The sequence below is a fragment of the Anopheles coustani genome, chromosome 3 (genome assembly GCF_943734705.1).
Source record: "Anopheles coustani chromosome 3, idAnoCousDA_361_x.2, whole genome shotgun sequence".
Taxonomy (NCBI): Eukaryota; Metazoa; Arthropoda; class Insecta; order Diptera; family Culicidae; genus Anopheles; species Anopheles coustani.
The window spans coordinates 93,750,666-93,768,036 of record NC_071288.1 but is presented as its reverse complement, the minus strand read 5'-3'; the positions used below and the strand labels follow the sequence as shown (position 1 = coordinate 93,768,036).

Genomic DNA, 17,371 nt, shown 5'->3' with positions numbered 1-17,371 from the left:
TTCCTTTTTTGAATCCCTTTTAGTTGGTTCAAAAAAGCTGTTGTTGAAACGCATCTTCAGCAATGGCGAGAGCTGTCAAAGTTGTGTGCAGAAAATCATGTACAATTCTGTGATAAGACTTTTGTCAACGATGTCCTCGTCGAGTTGTGGGTGGTTGTGAAAAAACAAAACACGACAGCGAAAATTTGGCCTGTTTGGTAATCCTGTACCAACGCAATCCCTTGGGAGTGCACAACGATTTCCCGGGTGGGAAGGAAAGGCCTAAAAAAGATTTGCAGTGTTGTTCGTTGTGTCGTTCGAAGCAGTTAATTCTAGAGTGTGCCGTGGAAGGTGAACGATACCATGACTGGACGAGGTCGCAATCAAGGAACCAAGCTTGAAACCACCATCGAGCAGTGCCGCAGTGAAGGACGATGGAAACGGGTGATAGAGCTGGCGGAGGAACTGAAAACGGGCTATCCGCAAGGTGCTGTTCAATTGGAGTGAGTCACCGTTGTATATGCGGACTCAAGCAATTTGTTTGTTCCCTTCTTTTTCGCACAGAATGCCTGGCCAACTTTCTCACTGGGGAGGGTAAGCTTGAGAGCTACCTCGAGGAGCACCCACCGATCGAGGATAACTATTCCAAGGCCAAGCTGGGTCTGTCCGAGGCAAAGCGCTACCTGAATTCCGTCACCGGAGAGCATGGAAAGAAGGCGGGCTTTGCACTGGACGCGCATCTGCTGTTGGCGAAGTTGTACTTTGCCTGCGGCCAGTACGATGAATCACTGCAGAACTTTGTCTCGGCGGAATTGAACACCCTCTCGGAGAAGCATCTTTCCGCGTGGGTATTTTCTTATGGTAAAACATTATGGATATAATTTTCTCACGCTGTTTGTTTTCGATTTGCAGACGAAGTATACGAATACTAGCGGAATCGTACGCCATCAAGGGCATGTGCCTGGAGAAGAAAGGTTCCAAAGCACCGTCCAAGTTTAAACAGGCTGAGCAGGAAACGGAAATGATAACCTGCTTTGAACGAGCGGCCGATCTCGGCATCCTGTATCTGCAGGGGCAGGATACTAGCAACCAGAACGAGGTCCGTCGCATGGGTGCCATCCTGGAAACGGGACTCCAGCGTGCTCCGATCGTGTTGATCAAGGCGGGCAAGTTGCAGAACGCAATCGACCGCTACCGCGTCATGCTGAGTGCGGTCGAAACGAAAGCGACACAAACGCTACGGCTCACGCTGGCCCGTCAATTGGCGGAGGTACTGTTACGGGGTGTTTCCGGTACGATATACACATCACCGGCCAATAACACGCCGACACGGAGTGCGTCCGGTGGTAACAAGCGCCTCTGGGAACCGCGCAAATATTCCGGACGTCAGCAATTCATCCCGAAGAACCAGCACGAGGAAACGATCCTGCTGTTGCTGATCGCTGAGGCACTCGCCGTTCGTGACGCCGTTTTGTCACAGAGCCCTGAATTCCGCGATGCACGGGTCCATTCGCTGGGTAACGCTGCGGCCATCTACGATCTTCTAACGCTTGCCACCGTTCGCTGGAATCAGATTGCGCTACTACACGATTCACTTGAGAAAGCGCTCAAGTTTGCCTTTGGCGAGGCACACGTATGGAAGCAGTACGCAACCTGTCTGATGGCGCTGGGTCGCTACAAGCATGCTGTGTGTGCGCTCAAGGAACACGCGAAACTCGAACCAACAGACAGTAGCGTTTCCTGCCTCATGGCAGCCCGCATCTGCTACGAGCACCTTGATCAGGTGAAGGAAGGACTCGCCTTCGCGGAGGAGGCGCTTCGGAAAGAATCGAAAAACCCCGCACTCGGACGTCGCTCGCGGGCTCAACTGTACGTAGGCATAGGGCTCCAGCAGATGGCCGTATCGTCGAACCTTGTGTCGGAAAAGGATCGCTACAACCGGCTCGCCTTCGAAGCGCTCGAACGTGCCGTCCAGCAGGATCCGAACGATCATCTCGTCGAGTACTATCTGGCCTGCCAGCACGCGCTAAACTACAACATAACGGAGGCGCTGGTGCACATCACAACGGCTCTTTCGTTGCGTGCCGAACATTCCTCCAGTTTGCTCCTGTTTTCCCTCCTCCTCACGGCCAACCGACGCCCGAAGGAAGCGCTCGGTGTTGTGCAGGATGCGGTTGAAGAATTTCCTGACAATCTGAATCTGCTGCACGTGAAGGCGCACCTCGAGCTGTACCTACGGGACGTCGAGACGGCGCTCGAGACGGTTCAGCAGATGTTTGCCATTTGGAGGGAAGTTTATGAGGTGCAGCTTGCGAACGCTGCCAATGAGCACGACCACGAAAAGCATTCCGATACGCGCAGCGTCATTCAGATGCAATCGTCGCAGATGTCCGATAAAGATTCGAGTAAGTATCAGTACTCCATTGGTTTAAGTCTGAGGTCAAACAAAGGAAGAACTACATTGGATTGTCTATCTTTTCACTCCAGACTCGATTCATGCAGCATCGCTGGCGGCATCCCGCATTGAACACGCGCTCAGCGAAGCGGCTAGCTCGCTCAGCTCGTTTAGTCCCCGGCCCGGACCCCAGAAAGCATGGATGATTCAGTTCAAGATATGGTTGCTGCTGGCCGACGTTTACATCGCGATCGAGCAGCCAAACGAGGCAATCAATTGCATCCAGGAGGCAAGCCTGATCAATCCCGTATCGCATCAGGTTATGTATATGGTAAGGTTCAATTTCTTGCACTTCCAAAAAGGATCCGGTATCATTCACAAACTTCAACGTTACAGCGTGGCCAAATACACATCTATCAATCGCAATGGCCTGAAGCTAAACAGTGCTTCCTGAACGCGGTTTCGGCGAACCCGTACCACACCGATGCCCTTCGTGCGCTCGGCGAGGCTCATCTTACGCTCGGCGAACCCCGGCTGGCGGAGAAGACGCTCAAGGATGCCGCCAAGATTGATCCAAACTGTCCCAAAATATGGTGAGCCGTAATAACCCTGTGCCTTTTTAAACACAAATTGGTAACAATTCTTCTTTTCACCTCCCTAGGTTCCTCCTCGGACGCGTTATGGAGAGCATTGGCGATTATACGGCATCGGCGGACTGCATGGCGACGGCACTCCAACTGGAACCATTCTGTCCCGTGCTACCGTTTAACGCTCTCGGGCTCGTGTTCGATTAAATGTGGAAACCCTTATTCGTCCGTTTTAATCTCCCACAAACGACCACTTCCTAGGGGGAGGGGGAGAAAATGAAACCGCGTTATTCCGGTGGTCACTAGTAACAATCGATAAAATCGTTCTCATCGTTCGTTGACTAATTTTAGGATTCAGATTATCTGCCAAGAACAGAAACTCTACATCCCTCTCTCGAACACACCGTTTCTACACCTTCGTCCAGTTTGAAGTATTTTGTTGTTGGTGAAGGTGGCTTGGAGGGAAAGGCGAAAGGAAGTATTACCCCGTCAGTGAAGGGATATTTGATTACACTTATTTTTTTATATTTTTAAGTTCGAATGGACAGGTTTGGTATGCATTTCGTTTTCTGATACTTGTTTTTAATGCCTGCGGACACAACACTGACCCTTCGTGCGCACGTCGCCTATAGTTGTTATATTTATTTGTTTACCGAATGCACTTGTTTCAACCCATCATCATCCCCTGCTCGCTTTTTTTATCATCCCTCTGTGATCGTAACGTTACCGGTAAACCCTAAAAAAAATCAATAACATTAACATGGCCACCTTGTGTATTGTGTGGTTAAGGATATAATATACCGCTGTTGGGAAAAACGATTCCCATTTCCGTGGTTCTAAAACGTGTATTTTATGTATGTTCGTTAGTCAGAAGGTGCCCAGTCGGTGGCGTTTACAGCGGCCGTAAGCGCTCGTTCAATATTAGAGACAATTCGGGAACAGAATTTAGACAATTAGCTATTATCGGGACGGAAGCGGAAACCAAAAAGATATGAAATCTAATCAATAAATCGGATATGGTTAAATTAAACTTGTGCGGTTCCTTTCTACTTTTGTTCTATTCGCGGGACACCGATAACAGGATATATGTTTTCCCCAGTAAAGACGACTACGCGTGGATAACATTTACGGTGAAAATGAAACAAAAAGTACACCTTTCATGTTTATTGTTAGCTTCCCCTTCCGGAGAGAAGGCAATGATTAAGTTTATTTAATTCCCTCTTGTTCACTGTACAAACATCTTTTGGTGATACGACGAAAGAGTGTTAAATCGCACGTACGTACAGCGAGCAGCGAAAGGGCCAAGGGCTCTGTTAATACTTTCGAGCCGATCCTAGAGCAATCCGTACAATCAAGGGTAATTAGTAAGGAGTGCTTTCAGGGGACAACTTATTGTCGTGCCGACAAAACTAAACATGAACGTTCACAGACGATAAGAGAATTGTGGTGTTTAAAGGTGCGCGTTACGTACTTATTAATCAAATGTGTTCTTGTGGTGTTAGCGATGTAGGTAAAGGTAAGCGAAATGCGGTAGAAAAACGAAGGACGATGAGAACATTTGAATGAAGAAAGCCGACTTAGACCTAAGACTCGTCGTCACTGCCCGGACCGGCGCCGCGAGGTTTCGGTCCACCGGCACGCTTGGCCATGATGATCTCGTCAACTTTGAGGATCGTGCAGGCGGCACCGACAGCGTACTTCAGTCCCCAGTATTTAGTGGTGAACAGATCGAAAATGTTCTTCGTCGTCACGTCGACCGTGGCTGGCTGCTCGGATTCGAGGTCGAAACCTTGCGTCTTCTTGCCTTCTTTGTGCGCCAGGTAGAGTTGGTGCACGACCTCCGTCGCGTTAACACCGCTGTTGTCGGCCAGCGCCTTCGGGAAGAACTCGAGCGCGGTGGCGAATTTGCGTACGGCGTACTGCTCCAATCCGGGCAAAGTGTCGGCGTACTCGGCTAACTGTTGTGCCAACTCGATCTCGACCGCTCCGGCACCAGGCAGGAAGCGTCCGTCGCGGGTCAATCCCTTGAACGTATTGACACCGTCGTCGATCACGCGCTCGATGTCATCCATGTAGTTATCGGTCGAGCCACGGATAACGACCGTCGCGATGCGGCTTTCCGTGCCATCCGATTTGAAGATCGTCACCGACGTATCGCCCAACTCGTGCACGTACACGTTATCGCAGTAACCGAGCTCTTCCGTGCTTGGCGGCGTAAGACGAGGCAAGACGGTTCCATTCACGGCCTTGCTCAAACGGCGCAGGTCAAACTTCGAGTTCAACCGGACTGCCATAAGACCGTACTTGTTCATGTAGTGGAGGGCCATGTCGCCGAACTTTCCTCCCGACACGATCACCGTTGCGCCGGTATCGACAATTGCTTTGATCTGCGCCTCGAGCAGGTTCTCCTCACCCTGGCTGAAGTTCTTCAGCTCATCCGCCGACTTGATCAGCACTGTGCCCTTCGTCTCCGTCTGAATGATATCGACCGGGCACGAGTACAGGGCAATCTTTGCCTTTGTGGCCGATGTGACCTCACCCTCGACGAACCGCTTGAACACCATGCCGGGCACAACCTCCGACATCTGCAGACCACTGCCGAGGATCTTGCACACGCGAATATTGTCCACGTTGAACGTCGTCTTCTCGGGCATGATCGAAATACACGCCTTCGCGATCAGATCAGCCAGGAAATCCTCGTTGCCCAGCTGCTTCGACATCACGGTTGCTCGGATTGCATTTCGCACTGGCAGCAGGCTACGGTAGTCCTTGATTTCGTGGCAGGTTAAAGTGGGCAGAATTTCGAGCGTCTTCGTCAGTGCCTTCTCGTAGCCCTCGGTGATGTCACTGCTGGTGACCCCCAGTCGGAGCAGTTCCTCGGCCACCTCCAGCAGGGCTCCGCAAAACACCACAACAAAGTTGGTTCCATCGCCGGCCTCCGCCTCCTGCATCTGGCTCGCCTCGATCATCAACTTGGCCGCCGGATGTTCTACATCCAGCTCGCGCATAATCGTGCCGGCATCCGAGGTGACGAACTGTTTCTCGATGTGATTGATGATCATCTTGTTCATGCCATTCGGACCGTAAGCCGAGCGGACCGAGGTCGCGAACTCCTTACACGCTCCAATGTTGCGGTACACCGCTTCCTCCAGGCCGGAATATGTCTGCAAAGGCGAAACATGCGTAGGTCACAAAACTGGTACTCCTCACGTGAATCATCTCGCTGGGAAATGTCAATTTTTCCACCAGCCGGTACTCGAACGGCTTGTTTTTCACCGTGGGCAAATGTTTTCCACTTACCCGAGCTCCATCCTTCAGCATCGACGCAAAACCAGGTGCTTTGGGTACGTGTAGGGCCATTTTTGTGCACAGATTTTTCTTCGCGAAGGTTTTAGCTCGACCGAAAACTTACAATCCGCACAATGGCTAACCTCAAACTCGTGCTTTCCTAGAGGTTATCGTTTAACTGTCAGTTTAGTTCGTTTCAAAGGTTCATACAATCTTGGGTAGAATTTCTAGAATAGCCCGTTAATTATAATTTTTTCCCTTTTTCATAATATCAAAACATGGAAAAGATATTCCCTGAAGGATAATATGAATAATGAGCATTTGTTAATATATTTTATTAATAATTTATCTTCCCATACCAAAAACGATAATTGATCGCCCTTTTTGCCCATCTGTCAAATCAAGCTGTCAAATGAAAATTTTTCACTACTCGGAACAAAACGATCATTCAATTAAAACTTTCTGGTATCTCTCACGACGCGAAAGGTGCAGAAAAGTGTCGAATTTCCTACCGCCGAGGAATTACCAGCCTTCGTAAACACCAAGCCCTCAAGTAATTCGTGTCCTGCAGTGAGAAGAGTAACGCCGTCGCCGTGCCCGTCGCCAAATCGACCGTAACAATCTGTACATTCGCTTGTGTCCCGCTAATACTACGGTAAAACAATCACCATAGGGCTATCCGAGACAGCCGTGATGGATATAATGGCCTCGAACCTGCAGCAGCAACGAGCAATCACCGAGCAGCTCCGACGGGAAGCTGCTATCCAGCGCATCACGGTGTCGCAAGCCGTCGCGGACATCGTCAAGTACGTGACGGAGCACGAAGCGGAGGACTGCCTGCTGGTGGGCTTCTCCAGCCAGAAGGTGAACCCGTTCCGCGAGAAGAGTTCCTGCAGCATCCTGTAAGCGCCGTAACCCGCTTCCAATTTCCGTCTGCTCATCGTGTTCCTCGCCGAAGCAAGTGCCGCCGGAAAATCGGTTCCTTCTCGATGGCGCAAGGAAGGAACGCATACGCATCGCTGCGATGACGTCATTCATTCGGGTGGTGCAGGGGGAGTGCATTCGTACCGGAGATGAATTATATTGTGTTAAGTGTCTATGGAATTGGAATATGCCCTACATCCAAGGGCAATAGAAGTACCACATATGCATCCACCTAATTCACGCATCTCGTAGGCCATTAGAATATTTGGAAATCCTTTTCAAGAAGCAACAGTTTGTTGTTTTATGTCAATCAAACGTACCGTATAATTTTTACTCCATTCTATTGTTTATCTGTTTAGCAATCGAATTATAACTCATTATTTGACGAATCATTAAGGAAAAAATGCAATACCAGAAAAAAACTACAACAATATGAATCACACCCACCATAAAAAGTAAAACCACATTGGTGTCTGCTTATAGGACAAGCTTTTCACGAGGAAAAACATGAATTTAAAAACCATAAAACAGGCTTAAAGTAAGACGAGAGCATTTTGATATGCAATTTACTCCATCTCCTCATAGCTGTAGAGTTTGTATTGACGCAAAACGACCAAAACGATGGTAAAATTTGCTGCACTTTCTTTTCTCGATGCCAAAACGTACAGTACGGTGGCGGGCGAGGTACGTTGTCCTCTTTTTTTGCTTGACGAGAATCTCACACCGAAGCGGGACCTTAAGCGGTTCCATATACGAATATACACCATTTCAGCAGATGCCCCGGACAAAATTGAAGCCAAATATTTAGGAGGAAAACTTTACACTAACCGCAATCAACAGGACAAATAAGAAACCTATTGCTCTCGTTCAAAGTGTAGCCAATTAGATTAACTAACTAGCTACAGACTGTCGTCGGTGTTGTACAAGTATATTAGGAAAAAATGCAAGGGAACTCAAATCTTATATCAATGTTACTATTTACTAAAACCCGTGAGAACAACCATTCGCCGAAACTGAATAGTCCTGCTGGGGGAAAAAGAATCATTTTACGAAAACGTTTTGAAACGTACCAGATCGCAGGTATGGCCACTTTTACCAGGGCCTTATACGGTCGTTCCTTCCCTATTGTGACGACAAGCGGACGAAACTACTTGAAATGATTATGTGCAACTAATACACAGTGGAACTATTTAAATGTATCGTGTAACTAACTGGTGTTAACTGTGCCGTCTTTCTTTCTGTTTCCGAAACTGATTTCATTAATTTTGTTTAGAGATTTACCTTTATATTCTCTTATGTTTTAAACTACCCTCCTTCTCCCCTTACACATATCGAACAAATTTTCGATTACCACGCATTGAGCCACTTTAACCTAGAATCCTTCCGTAACGTCTCTCCGTCCATACGCTTCTTGGCATTACGGATCTCTTCGGCCGCCTCGAGTTTCGTATTGGTAATTTCAACCGCTTCTAGCTTTCGAACGACTACACATTCCCCATCTTCCTTCAGAAACGTCCGCTCAACGTCGGCCTCCGTCGGTTCGCCGTACTTGAACGTGATGGGCTGTATTTCCACCAGGTGCTTCACCTTCCATAGGCGAGCATTATTTTCGGGAATATTTTTCACCACCGCCACGGCATTGTGCTGTGAATTGGAAAAGAAATCCAGCTAATACGGACGATCCGAAGGTGTGTTCATCGACTACCGCGTACCTCAAACAATCCCAATCCTCGCAGTATCCGCTTCTCCCAGAATGGTAGTCCTTTGATGGGCTTCAATCTTGTGACACGAAATAGTTTGGATGGTTCACCTTCCAACGGTGGTATTTCTCGGTTGTTGTCCCTAAAAATAAGCGCATGAAAAGACCAGATATTGTACATTTTCCTCTGCTGTACGGAGGTAAACAACAGAGGCATGTTACCTTGGATAGTAATAAATTTGGTCCTTCAGAATGCCATCTTTGTACAGGAATTTCTTGTTCGGTTTGCCATAGTGTCGTACAGTTATCAAACCTTTTAGATGCTGCCCAAGCGAGGCTGATGATTGGAAAACTTTAAACATTTTACCGGCTTATGTTATTTGCGTTTATTTTACATAACTACACGTTTGTGTGTCTAGCAGAGAGGTGGCAATCGAATCCGCTGTCGTTCTGTCAAACAAAACTGACGGACTGCTGACAGTTGTTTAAAATACTTGGAAAATTTTCTGTTACAAAATTGCAAACACAAAACACGTTGATCCAAAACTAGGGAAATTAAAGATATTTTAGATTGTTGAGTAGCCCATGCCGAGCCGATGAATCGATGGTAGATTTGCGGAAAAAAGTTTTCGCGGAAGAATCTACCTGTATCTCCAGATCCAGGTAGCTATTCCAATTGAGGAAGGTACAAATAAACTCTCACCATTTCGTTTTAGGACATGAATCCGGGTCTATATTAAAGCAGCAGATAATCGAACTAGAAAAACAGCTAATTTATCCTTTACTTTATGTATTCATCTGCGAACTGTCTAGGACCGTTCAAGAGATCATACACAGGCCCGGCGGTTAGAACATTAGATAAAGATCAGGAGCTACGACGTCGGAAGTCCTTGACGATAGATAATTCATCACCATACTATCGGGACTTTTAATTTGATTATCTTTAGTGGAGTATTTGTTTGATGTGTTATTAGTTACCCCTTTCGGGGTTTTCAAAAATTGCCGTAGCGGACGGTATTGCACGTCCTCTAGGCGGGGTATTGGTATTAGTTTTCAACTAGCAATAATCGCACCTCGGTTGTACCTCATTGGTTACGATATCGCCACTGCGCAAAGCTAACCCAACTCGGTCCGGCCCGAAGGTAGTGGCCAGAGCTCGTCCTGCTGTTTTAGCGATGCATAACCTACAGCCAAACGAGAACCACCAGTCCCTTGGCCACAGGTATACGGGGGTACGATGGGAAGGACATTAGCAAAGGATGTGCATTGGCAAAGTTTTCCCCCGATTTTTGCAACGACACAATCGTATATCGACGGATCAAACCGGTTTTATCCCTCCCTTTTGTAAGTTGCAATTTTCTGCATCCGGTGCGATGCACAAAAGTGCAGTGTGCATTTCCCCCCTCGGTAACGGATGCTTCAAGGACGAATCTAATCCCTTCTAGAACCGTTGACCAAAAGGGGTAATGAATCTGCCAGCGGTCAGTTACCTCTTTTTTGCTTGAGAATATGTGCAGATGTAAGGTTCACTTGAGTTAACGTCCCATGATGAACGATTATTGAAAATAAATTTTAAATTATCTACGCTCTTTTAAAAGCCATCCGAGTATTTGTCCAATTTGTTAATAATATTAAAACTAATACATAAATGAATGGAATAATATATCAATTAATGAATTGTGTAGTGTTTTATTGAAAGCACACCAAAGGGTACATCGTGGTTTCGGTTTTCTTAATTACTATGTATAAAATGTCCTGCTCTCACACTCGATGCTGCATCCGTTTCAATTAATTTGAACAACATCGAGCAACCGGTGAGACTGCATGCCACCGATCGAGCCCCCGATAGTGGCCACTGATCGTGCGGAAGACCCGCACCGTTGCACGACCGAACTGGGCCTCCCAGTACCGGAAGCACTTCCCGGCGCAGTGCTGCCCGGACCGATCGAATGCTTCACCATATCCCGCAGGGCGGCAGTCGTTTTGGCGCGATTCTTCAACTGGTCAAAGATTCTCTTTTTGCTGTCCTTAAACTTCTGGAACCGGCTTTCACGCACCGTAATTCGTTCCTTCAGCAGGGATAGTTTGTAGCGCTCCTGCTCGAGCGTTTGCTGCAGATTATGCGCGTGCATCTTCTGCTCGAGCTGATTGTCGATCTTGAGTCGCCGCCGGTACACATCCATGACCCTGCGGCGTAGTCCTTCCGCCCGGTTGGCTCGCTCCTCGAGCGTTTCAACCAACGACTGCCGCCAGATGTCCCGATCCAGCACCTTTTCCTCGTGGTTCACCGTGGCGTCCTCGAGGCGCTTCAACTCGCGGCTTCTCCTCTCGCACTCGCGGATACCCTTCTTGATCTCGATGTTTTTCAGCAGGCTGGCCGACCGGAGGTCCTTTTCGCTGATCTCGTTCTGAATTTTCTCGATTTGCTGCTGCTCGAGCCGGGCGAGCCGTTGCTTCCGGTTGCGCACCTCGATCATCTCGATCGTGCGCTTCTGTCGGATCGCCTTCCGATAGTTGCGCTCCTGCTGATCCAGCAGCGACTTCCGGAAGACTTTTTCCTGCTCCCAGCACTGCTGCGCTAGGACCGCTTCCTCCAGCTGCTCGAGTTCTTTGATTCGCTTCAACACCATGCAGTTCAAAATGCGACGATCGTGGTCCGTTAGGTCGGTTGGAGCCGCTTCCGGTTGAAGCGACACGGCGTGAAGTTTTCTACAGAGGGTGAGATAATCCCCGGAAGGGGCTCCATCACCGCCCTCGCTCCCGGTAGCACGTGCAGGGCGCCTCTGGGATGCCGAACGTGGTCTAACGACACCATCACCTGTGCCAGTTCTTCGTTGTCGATCACGAGATCCTTTGTAGGATGAAAGATCGCTTGTTGAAAGGCAACGGGTGGCACTTTTACCCCCACTGGAGAACGTCTTTGTCCCGACGCCAGGTTCGGAGGAAACTTTCGTCGACGAAGCACTGGATCCAGCACTGTGGCGCATGGATCTGTCGGTGGACATTGGTCGAACCTTTCGTTGGCCACCGGCGTGTCGTTTGGGACGTGTCGGTTCCGCAGAACTCTCCGATCCGGCACCCGTCAGGCAGCTCGTGCTTTCGTAAGGAGTACCGTCTGTATCTTCGGGCAGAAAATGGTGATTTGAATGTCCATTATGATGCGAATGCTGATGGTGATGATGATGTGCCAAATGATGTTGCAATCGATGGTGTACGTTGTAGCTGATGTGAAAGTTGTAATTATAGCAACAGTTGTAGTTAAGCGTGGAAGAATTCTCGCTGCTACCGCTTCCGGTGGCTTCCATCCGCGGGGCCACGGGGGCGCGCCCATGGTAACCGCCATTTATCGCCGCCGATGTATCGGATTGTTCCGATTCCGGTTGTGCTGCACTCTCGGAATCGAACGAAAACGTATCGAAATCGACCCGATTACTATTACAGTCGATCTTCGAGGACCGGAACTTTCTTTTTAATTTATTCTTCAACTTCCACATCGCCTCGCGTGTGCGAAAAACAAACGAGAGCCACTTGCACTTTCAATCCTGCAGAGGGTTACAATAATAACAACACCGGACGATCCCTTCGACCGCGTAACGCTACACTTTTGCAGTTTATTGATCCAACAAGGACGCTTCTTTGGAAACCTCCAGTCTGGAATGGTTTCCATGGGCAGCCGATAACGGTGGCAAGTTACAGTATTGTATCGTTTCGCAAGAGAAAGAGTTGAGTTTGAGAGAATGTATTTTCAATTACGTTGAAGGGTGGGTTAATATTGTGATTTCCGGCAAGTCCAAAAGTAGAGCAATGAAAATATTCTCGTCATGCCGTTAACGTCTCGAACACGTGTTAGTGGAATTTGAATTGTTATGAAATAGCAGTGAAAGAATATGATTATTTCGTGGTATTTTAGTGATAAAATTAGATTTCACATTCGACAATGTTTCTTTCTTTAAGGGTTTTAACAAAATTCATGTACTTTTTACAGTTTTTTTTATTGTTTCACGAAGCGGGATACAGTTGATTAACATCTTCGGGGCATGTCAGAGGGATCAAGCTCTGCTACAGTCCAGAAGAAATGTATCAACCTAGCACCCCACGTTCGAAGGCCTTGTGCCTAGTACATGCAAAGTAATGCATGAAAACGGCGGACAGAGATAATCGTAAGCTGTCGCGATGATGTCGGAAAAGATTTTTTCCACAATCCATCACAACCAACATACGATTTGCCCTCAGTTGTCTGCTGGGTCGTTTAAGGGTCAGCAATGGTCACCTCAACCTCTACACCGGGTTCGATGTTGATCGAAGTGATTTGCTTGACGATTTCCGATGGCGAGTGCAGATCGATGATACGCTTGTGGATGCGCATCTGTAAAATAAAAAATGAAAGGAGTTTCCAAATTAGTTTTATCTCAATATCAGGAAAATGTGACCGACGGATCGATTGGAAAGGAAAATGTACGAAACCGCAGAGACTTGAAAAATTACAGACCATTAATCAAGCACTATGACAGGAGTCGGATTTTCTAGGCCGCCTTTTCAAACATGAACCCAGTTGAATGCGAAGCATTCAGAGTGCACATTGCTTAGAAACTGTTGCCGTAATTCGTATAGTACTTCTACAAATACACACCTGGAAACGATCCCAAGTCTTCGAACCCTCACCGCAAGGCGTCTTACGGGTGGTGATACGGAGGATCTTGGTCGGCATACGCACTGGACCCTGTAAAACGAAGAGAAAATGTGATTAGTCATAAGCATTAATGCACAAGTTTGTATTCATTGTTGATGGGGAGGATGTACAATTCTTTTCGACGTGTCCAACCCACTAATATTCAGGAAGGGCACAATCACTCGAACATGAAGGAGTTTCTTTAGCATTCACATAACTAAGGAAAAGGACATATTTGGTCACCCTGATCCCTCCAGGTAAATGCTGATCGGCGATGAAGTCCCATTGTGCTTAATGCTTACCTTGACACGCAGCTTCTGCTTCTTGGCTCCGGCAATCAGATCGGCACACACCTTCTCCAGGCTGCGAACGTTGCGCGAGGTCAGGGTGATACGGATGCGATGCACGGTCGCGCTTTCAGCGACGGGCTTCTCGATGTCCTTTCCCGTGGCGGCCTACAAAGAGAGAACACAATTGAATATCAATAAATCTATTACCATGTGGGCAGTCAAGACACGATCATCCTAACCTAACAAAACGACTGATGTTTTCAGAAACGGTGGGATGAGTAAAGCACGTGGAAATTTATATTTAACGTAATTGCCTTAAGCTAAAACTTACCATTTTGTTTATTCAGTGAGTTTTTCCTGGTCGAGATAATCAACACACGTTTGACCAGCGCTGAACCAGTCCGAACTTCCCTTTAGAACGACTTTTGACGAAATGGACGAGTTTGGTGTTTCATTGCACGTCACCGGGTAAATGGGTTGTCAATTGGCTAGAAACGCAAACTTCAAGCAACCGAGTTTGCGTTTTTCGGATGGTACAATTTTGAAAAGTTTTCATGTTTTACCCCTGACGATGTTCAGATAAAATAATGGTGAAAATTATAAAGTGTTGGTCAATGTTTGAACATTGATTTCTTTGAAATAAAACCTCCATAATAATTTTTATTGGGGTGCAATGCAACCCTGTCCTATCGGTCAAATCGATTTTGACAGCGGCACCAAAAACGCAACGCTAGCTAGCAGTTTCCGGCGCTGCCAAGAAATGTCAAAAACTCTCTTTTCTCGCTCTTTTTCCGGGCATCTTGATGTGCTAGTGAACACATTTCGTTGTGAACACAAATTAAAATCGATGTAAGTGGTGCTTAAAATTGAAGGAATCTGGTGAAATGCCGCCCAACCGATGGTTGAAAAGTCCCCGCGTGCAGTTATGATCGAATTGATATAGATTGTGGGGGTTTTAATTGGAAAAAGTTCACCGAATAACATCCCGCTGACCCGTCTCAGATCGAACCCCCGGTAGTGGTTGATGTTGTCAGATTTGTGGATGTTGATGACATGCCACCCTGGCGGTACCGGTCCTTTGCACGGATTGCGGCCAAAGAACTGGATCTAATTGATTCGGAAGGACATGTTGTGATAGTCATATACTGTATGGTTCTCCTCTTCGTCTCATAATTTTAGATGGTTTTCGGTTCAAAGGTGGTAAAGGCCGGGGGCGCTGAGCCCGATGCGTTCGAGGCCCAGATTGGCCAGGCTATCCTGGAGCTGGAGATGAACTCCGATCTGAAGCCCCAGCTTCGTGATCTGCACATCACCCGCGCTCGTGAGATCGAATTCAACAACAAGAAGGTACGTCGTATCAAACAATTCATCGGAGTGTTAAAGCTCACCTTCCTTATGCCGGAATATTTTGTTATCATTTTTAGGCGATCGTCATCTACGTTCCAGTCCCGAAACAGAAGGCCTTCCAGAAGGTCCAGACCCGCCTGGTGCGCGAGCTTGAGAAGAAGTTCTCCGGCAAGCACGTAGTGTTCATTGGCGAGCGCCGTATTCTGCCCAAGCCAATGCGCGGACGCCGCGATCCCAACAAGCAGAAGCGACCACGCTCCCGTACCCTCACCGCTGTGTACGATGCCGTGCTGGAGGATTTGGTGTTCCCGGCGGAAGTCGTTGGCAAGCGTGTCCGCGTCAAGCTTGATGGTTCCCAGCTGATCAAGGTGCACCTGGACAAGAATCAGCAAACCACCATCGAACACAAAGTAAGTGGTGTAACGAGCAGTGTGCATCTGTGGCGAATATCTAGTGAACTTGTGAAACATTTGTGAGGAGCATTGTACTACATTCCGAAGGCTAAAAGCTATTTTATCTGCTACGTTTCGTCTAAATCACTGCGGAGTAACCAACGTGTTGGATGCTGAGTGGTTACAGTTGTTCTTCCTTCACAATAATCTTCCTGTTCTCCCGTTTGCTTCGATCGACGGCATTTATTTTGATCGCTTAATCAATTCATTTTCTTCATTTTCCTCAGGTTGATACCTTCACGTCGGTGTACAAGAAGCTGACTGGCCGCGACGTGACCTTCGAATTCCCAGAAAACTACCTGTAAATCTTAGAGGCCCAACAAGACTGGCCGCGAGACAGCAGAAGCCCGCGACGGATTGAAGATTGCACATTTTGGGATGCTTCACTGTGTGGAAAAGATGGTGTTGGATGTAAAGAGGCCGTTACAAAATATCCATAAATAAAGATCGTATGGATAGGAAAACTTAAAACTTGAAATTGTCGAATTTTAAAGAATGTTGATGACTCGAATTTGAGTGGAAAGCATCAGTTCTACCGTTTGTATAAAGTTGGAGTAGGCAAAGCATTTCAAAGCTAAGTCAAACGGTAGACTCGTTCAAACATGTAACAAAATAGGTATACATGTTGGTTAACCTTCTCCCTACATCATAAACATTATAATCTAAACCCTTAGCGTTTGTAAATTAAATATTTGAATAAATATTTAACGCAACACGTGAAAAATACGAAACTTGGGCAACCTGCGGCACCATTAACTACCATCCATGCCAAGTGTCAACTAGTGATGAGTATAACAACTCTTTTTAGAGATTTGAATCAGAGTGAATAATCATAACGATGATTCGAATCTTTAAGTCACTCTTTTGGGATTTAAAACGTGTAAAATGATTTATTAACCTTCGAGGTGATTTGAAACCTTAACTGGGATTCGAATCCCAAAAGAATGAACGAGTGGGTAAAAGCGTCACTAGTCGGCATAGAGATTCGAATCCCAAGTTGTAATTCGAATCCCAAGTTGTGTTTTGAATCCCAAGTTATGATTCGAATCCCAGTTTGGGAATCACTATATGGGATTCGAAACCCAAAAGAATGAACGAGTTGGTAAATGGCCTTATCACACTGGTCACCAATGGTGGCATGGAAAAAGCACTGGATTGTCAAACAACCATCGAAAACGAATGACATTGGAGTGGCTGGGGGTCCGTTGGTGAATGAGCTTACCCGTATCACCGACCTGTCATTGTGTGGAGTTTGGTGTATCTGGCATGTTAAGCTTGATTTGAAAGTGATTCATGTTTTTTAATTTTATTAATAATCAATTATAGGCATAATAAGATTATAAGATTTTGGTATTTTAATCTTAAAGTGCCGAAAACCGCATGAACCGAAAGTGAATTATATAAACTCCCACTCCCAGGTGGCCTGCCTTATCACACTACCAAGAGGCACCATTATGTCAAACTGGATGCCAAACCCAAATTTTGACAGTACGGTGGCTTTGCAAAGCCACCATTGGTGACCAGTGTGATAAGGCCAAAAAGAGTCGCTAGTCGCCCATGTAGTGATCCCAAACTGGGATTCGAATCACAACTTGGGATTCGAATCTCTATGGCCACTAGCGACTCTTTTACCAACTCGTTCATTCTTTTGGGATTCGAATCCCAGTTGAGAATTCAAATCAAAGGGAGTCACAAAAACTATCAGTTAGGATTTAAATCGTTCATTCAATATTAAGATTCG

At 47.0% G+C, this 17,371-nt stretch overlaps 8 protein-coding genes and 1 non-coding gene across 11 annotated transcripts in view; 3 read left to right on the top strand and 6 right to left on the bottom strand.

Annotated features, from left to right (window-relative positions):
* The window catches only part of LOC131260675 (alkaline phosphatase 4), a 328,385-nt gene that overhangs the window by 285,646 nt on the left and 25,368 nt on the right, over nucleotides 1–17,371 (bottom strand). The gene's annotated exons all lie outside the window — the stretch shown is intronic.
* LOC131260672 (tetratricopeptide repeat protein 7B) lies at nucleotides 172–3,795 on the top strand. 3 transcript variants are annotated; one of them, XM_058262464.1, is made up of 6 exons: nucleotides 172–464; nucleotides 539–823; nucleotides 892–2,384; nucleotides 2,482–2,705; nucleotides 2,771–2,967; nucleotides 3,036–3,795. In XM_058262464.1, exons 1-6 carry the CDS (start codon nucleotides 343–345, stop codon nucleotides 3,166–3,168), a joined length of 2,454 nt encoding a protein of 817 aa, XP_058118447.1. In that variant the 5' UTR covers nucleotides 172–342; the 3' UTR covers nucleotides 3,169–3,795. The 3 variants fall into 3 exon arrangements, with proteins under 3 accessions (XP_058118447.1, XP_058118446.1, XP_058118445.1); XM_058262463.1 differs by having other exon boundaries at nucleotides 2,467–2,705; XM_058262462.1 differs by having other exon boundaries at nucleotides 172–466; nucleotides 544–823; nucleotides 2,467–2,705.
* On the bottom strand, nucleotides 4,106–6,404 carry LOC131260677 (T-complex protein 1 subunit theta). Its single transcript, XM_058262471.1, has 2 exons — nucleotides 6,262–6,404; nucleotides 4,106–6,125 (listed from the first exon to the last, which is right to left on the bottom strand). Exons 1-2 carry the CDS (start codon nucleotides 6,319–6,321, stop codon nucleotides 4,545–4,547), a joined length of 1,641 nt encoding a protein of 546 aa, XP_058118454.1. The 5' UTR covers nucleotides 6,322–6,404; the 3' UTR covers nucleotides 4,106–4,544.
* On the top strand, nucleotides 6,689–7,783 carry LOC131260690 (guanine nucleotide-binding protein subunit gamma-1). Its single transcript, XM_058262484.1, has 2 exons — nucleotides 6,689–6,863; nucleotides 6,923–7,783. Exon 2 carries the CDS (start codon nucleotides 6,943–6,945, stop codon nucleotides 7,153–7,155), a length of 213 nt encoding a protein of 70 aa, XP_058118467.1. The 5' UTR covers nucleotides 6,689–6,863; nucleotides 6,923–6,942; the 3' UTR covers nucleotides 7,156–7,783.
* Nucleotides 8,388–9,280, bottom strand: LOC131260688 (large ribosomal subunit protein uL30m). Its single transcript, XM_058262482.1, has 3 exons — nucleotides 9,095–9,280; nucleotides 8,886–9,015; nucleotides 8,388–8,817 (listed from the first exon to the last, which is right to left on the bottom strand). Exons 1-3 carry the CDS (start codon nucleotides 9,232–9,234, stop codon nucleotides 8,521–8,523), a joined length of 567 nt encoding a protein of 188 aa, XP_058118465.1. The 5' UTR covers nucleotides 9,235–9,280; the 3' UTR covers nucleotides 8,388–8,520.
* LOC131261569 (U4 spliceosomal RNA) lies at nucleotides 9,850–9,990 on the bottom strand. The gene has a single exon (XR_009178187.1). It is a non-coding gene; the product is annotated as a U4 spliceosomal RNA (small nuclear RNA).
* LOC131260676 (uncharacterized) lies at nucleotides 10,637–12,366 on the bottom strand. Its single transcript, XM_058262470.1, has one exon. The coding sequence runs from the start codon at nucleotides 12,364–12,366 to the stop codon at nucleotides 10,657–10,659; it is 1,710 nt and encodes a 569-aa protein (XP_058118453.1). The 3' UTR covers nucleotides 10,637–10,656.
* On the bottom strand, nucleotides 12,844–14,483 carry LOC131269742 (small ribosomal subunit protein uS10). The gene is made up of 4 exons (XM_058272253.1): nucleotides 14,478–14,483; nucleotides 13,844–13,996; nucleotides 13,503–13,592; nucleotides 12,844–13,238 (listed from the first exon to the last, which is right to left on the bottom strand). Exons 1-4 carry the CDS (start codon nucleotides 14,481–14,483, stop codon nucleotides 13,122–13,124), a joined length of 366 nt encoding a protein of 121 aa, XP_058128236.1. The 3' UTR covers nucleotides 12,844–13,121.
* LOC131260687 (small ribosomal subunit protein eS7) lies at nucleotides 14,579–16,101 on the top strand. Its single transcript, XM_058262481.1, has 4 exons — nucleotides 14,579–14,680; nucleotides 15,011–15,178; nucleotides 15,256–15,588; nucleotides 15,858–16,101. The coding sequence occupies exons 2-4, from the start codon at nucleotides 15,011–15,013 to the stop codon at nucleotides 15,933–15,935; spliced, it is 579 nt and encodes a 192-aa protein (XP_058118464.1). The 5' UTR covers nucleotides 14,579–14,680; the 3' UTR covers nucleotides 15,936–16,101.

What these genes read in the sequence shown, in the direction of transcription:
- LOC131260672 (XM_058262463.1), top strand. Translation starts at nt 343, where the DNA reads ATGACTGGACGAGGTCGCAATCAAGGAACCAAGCTTGAAACCACCATC. An exon ending in CGCATCAGGTTATGTATATG is followed by an intron (nt 2,706 to 2,770) that starts GTAAGGTTCAAT and finishes TCAACGTTACAG; the next exon opens with CGTGGCCAAATACACATCTA. An exon ending in CCAAACTGTCCCAAAATATG is followed by an intron (nt 2,968 to 3,035) that starts GTGAGCCGTAAT and finishes TCACCTCCCTAG; the next exon opens with GTTCCTCCTCGGACGCGTTA.
- LOC131260677 (XM_058262471.1), bottom strand. Translation starts at nt 6,321, where the DNA reads ATGGCCCTACACGTACCCAAAGCACCTGGTTTTGCGTCGATGCTGAAG. An exon ending in TGCTGAAGGATGGAGCTCGG is followed by an intron (nt 6,126 to 6,261) that starts GTAAGTGGAAAA and finishes TCGCCTTTGCAG; the next exon opens with ACATATTCCGGCCTGGAGGA.
- LOC131260690 (XM_058262484.1), top strand. Translation starts at nt 6,943, where the DNA reads ATGGATATAATGGCCTCGAACCTGCAGCAGCAACGAGCAATCACCGAG.
- LOC131260688 (XM_058262482.1), bottom strand. Translation starts at nt 9,234, where the DNA reads ATGTTTAAAGTTTTCCAATCATCAGCCTCGCTTGGGCAGCATCTAAAA. An exon ending in CAAATTTATTACTATCCAAG is followed by an intron (nt 9,016 to 9,094) that starts GTAACATGCCTC and finishes GCTTATTTTTAG; the next exon opens with GGACAACAACCGAGAAATAC. An exon ending in GAGGATTGGGATTGTTTGAG is followed by an intron (nt 8,818 to 8,885) that starts GTACGCGGTAGT and finishes TCCAATTCACAG; the next exon opens with CACAATGCCGTGGCGGTGGT.
- LOC131260676 (XM_058262470.1), bottom strand. Translation starts at nt 12,366, where the DNA reads ATGTGGAAGTTGAAGAATAAATTAAAAAGAAAGTTCCGGTCCTCGAAG.
- LOC131269742 (XM_058272253.1), bottom strand. An exon ending in AGCAGAAGCTGCGTGTCAAG is followed by an intron (nt 13,593 to 13,843) that starts GTAAGCATTAAG and finishes TTCGTTTTACAG; the next exon opens with GGTCCAGTGCGTATGCCGAC. An exon ending in AGACTTGGGATCGTTTCCAG is followed by an intron (nt 13,239 to 13,502) that starts GTGTGTATTTGT and finishes TTTATTTTACAG; the next exon opens with ATGCGCATCCACAAGCGTAT.
- LOC131260687 (XM_058262481.1), top strand. Translation starts at nt 15,011, where the DNA reads ATGGTTTTCGGTTCAAAGGTGGTAAAGGCCGGGGGCGCTGAGCCCGAT. An exon ending in TCGAATTCAACAACAAGAAG is followed by an intron (nt 15,179 to 15,255) that starts GTACGTCGTATC and finishes TATCATTTTTAG; the next exon opens with GCGATCGTCATCTACGTTCC. An exon ending in AAACCACCATCGAACACAAA is followed by an intron (nt 15,589 to 15,857) that starts GTAAGTGGTGTA and finishes CATTTTCCTCAG; the next exon opens with GTTGATACCTTCACGTCGGT.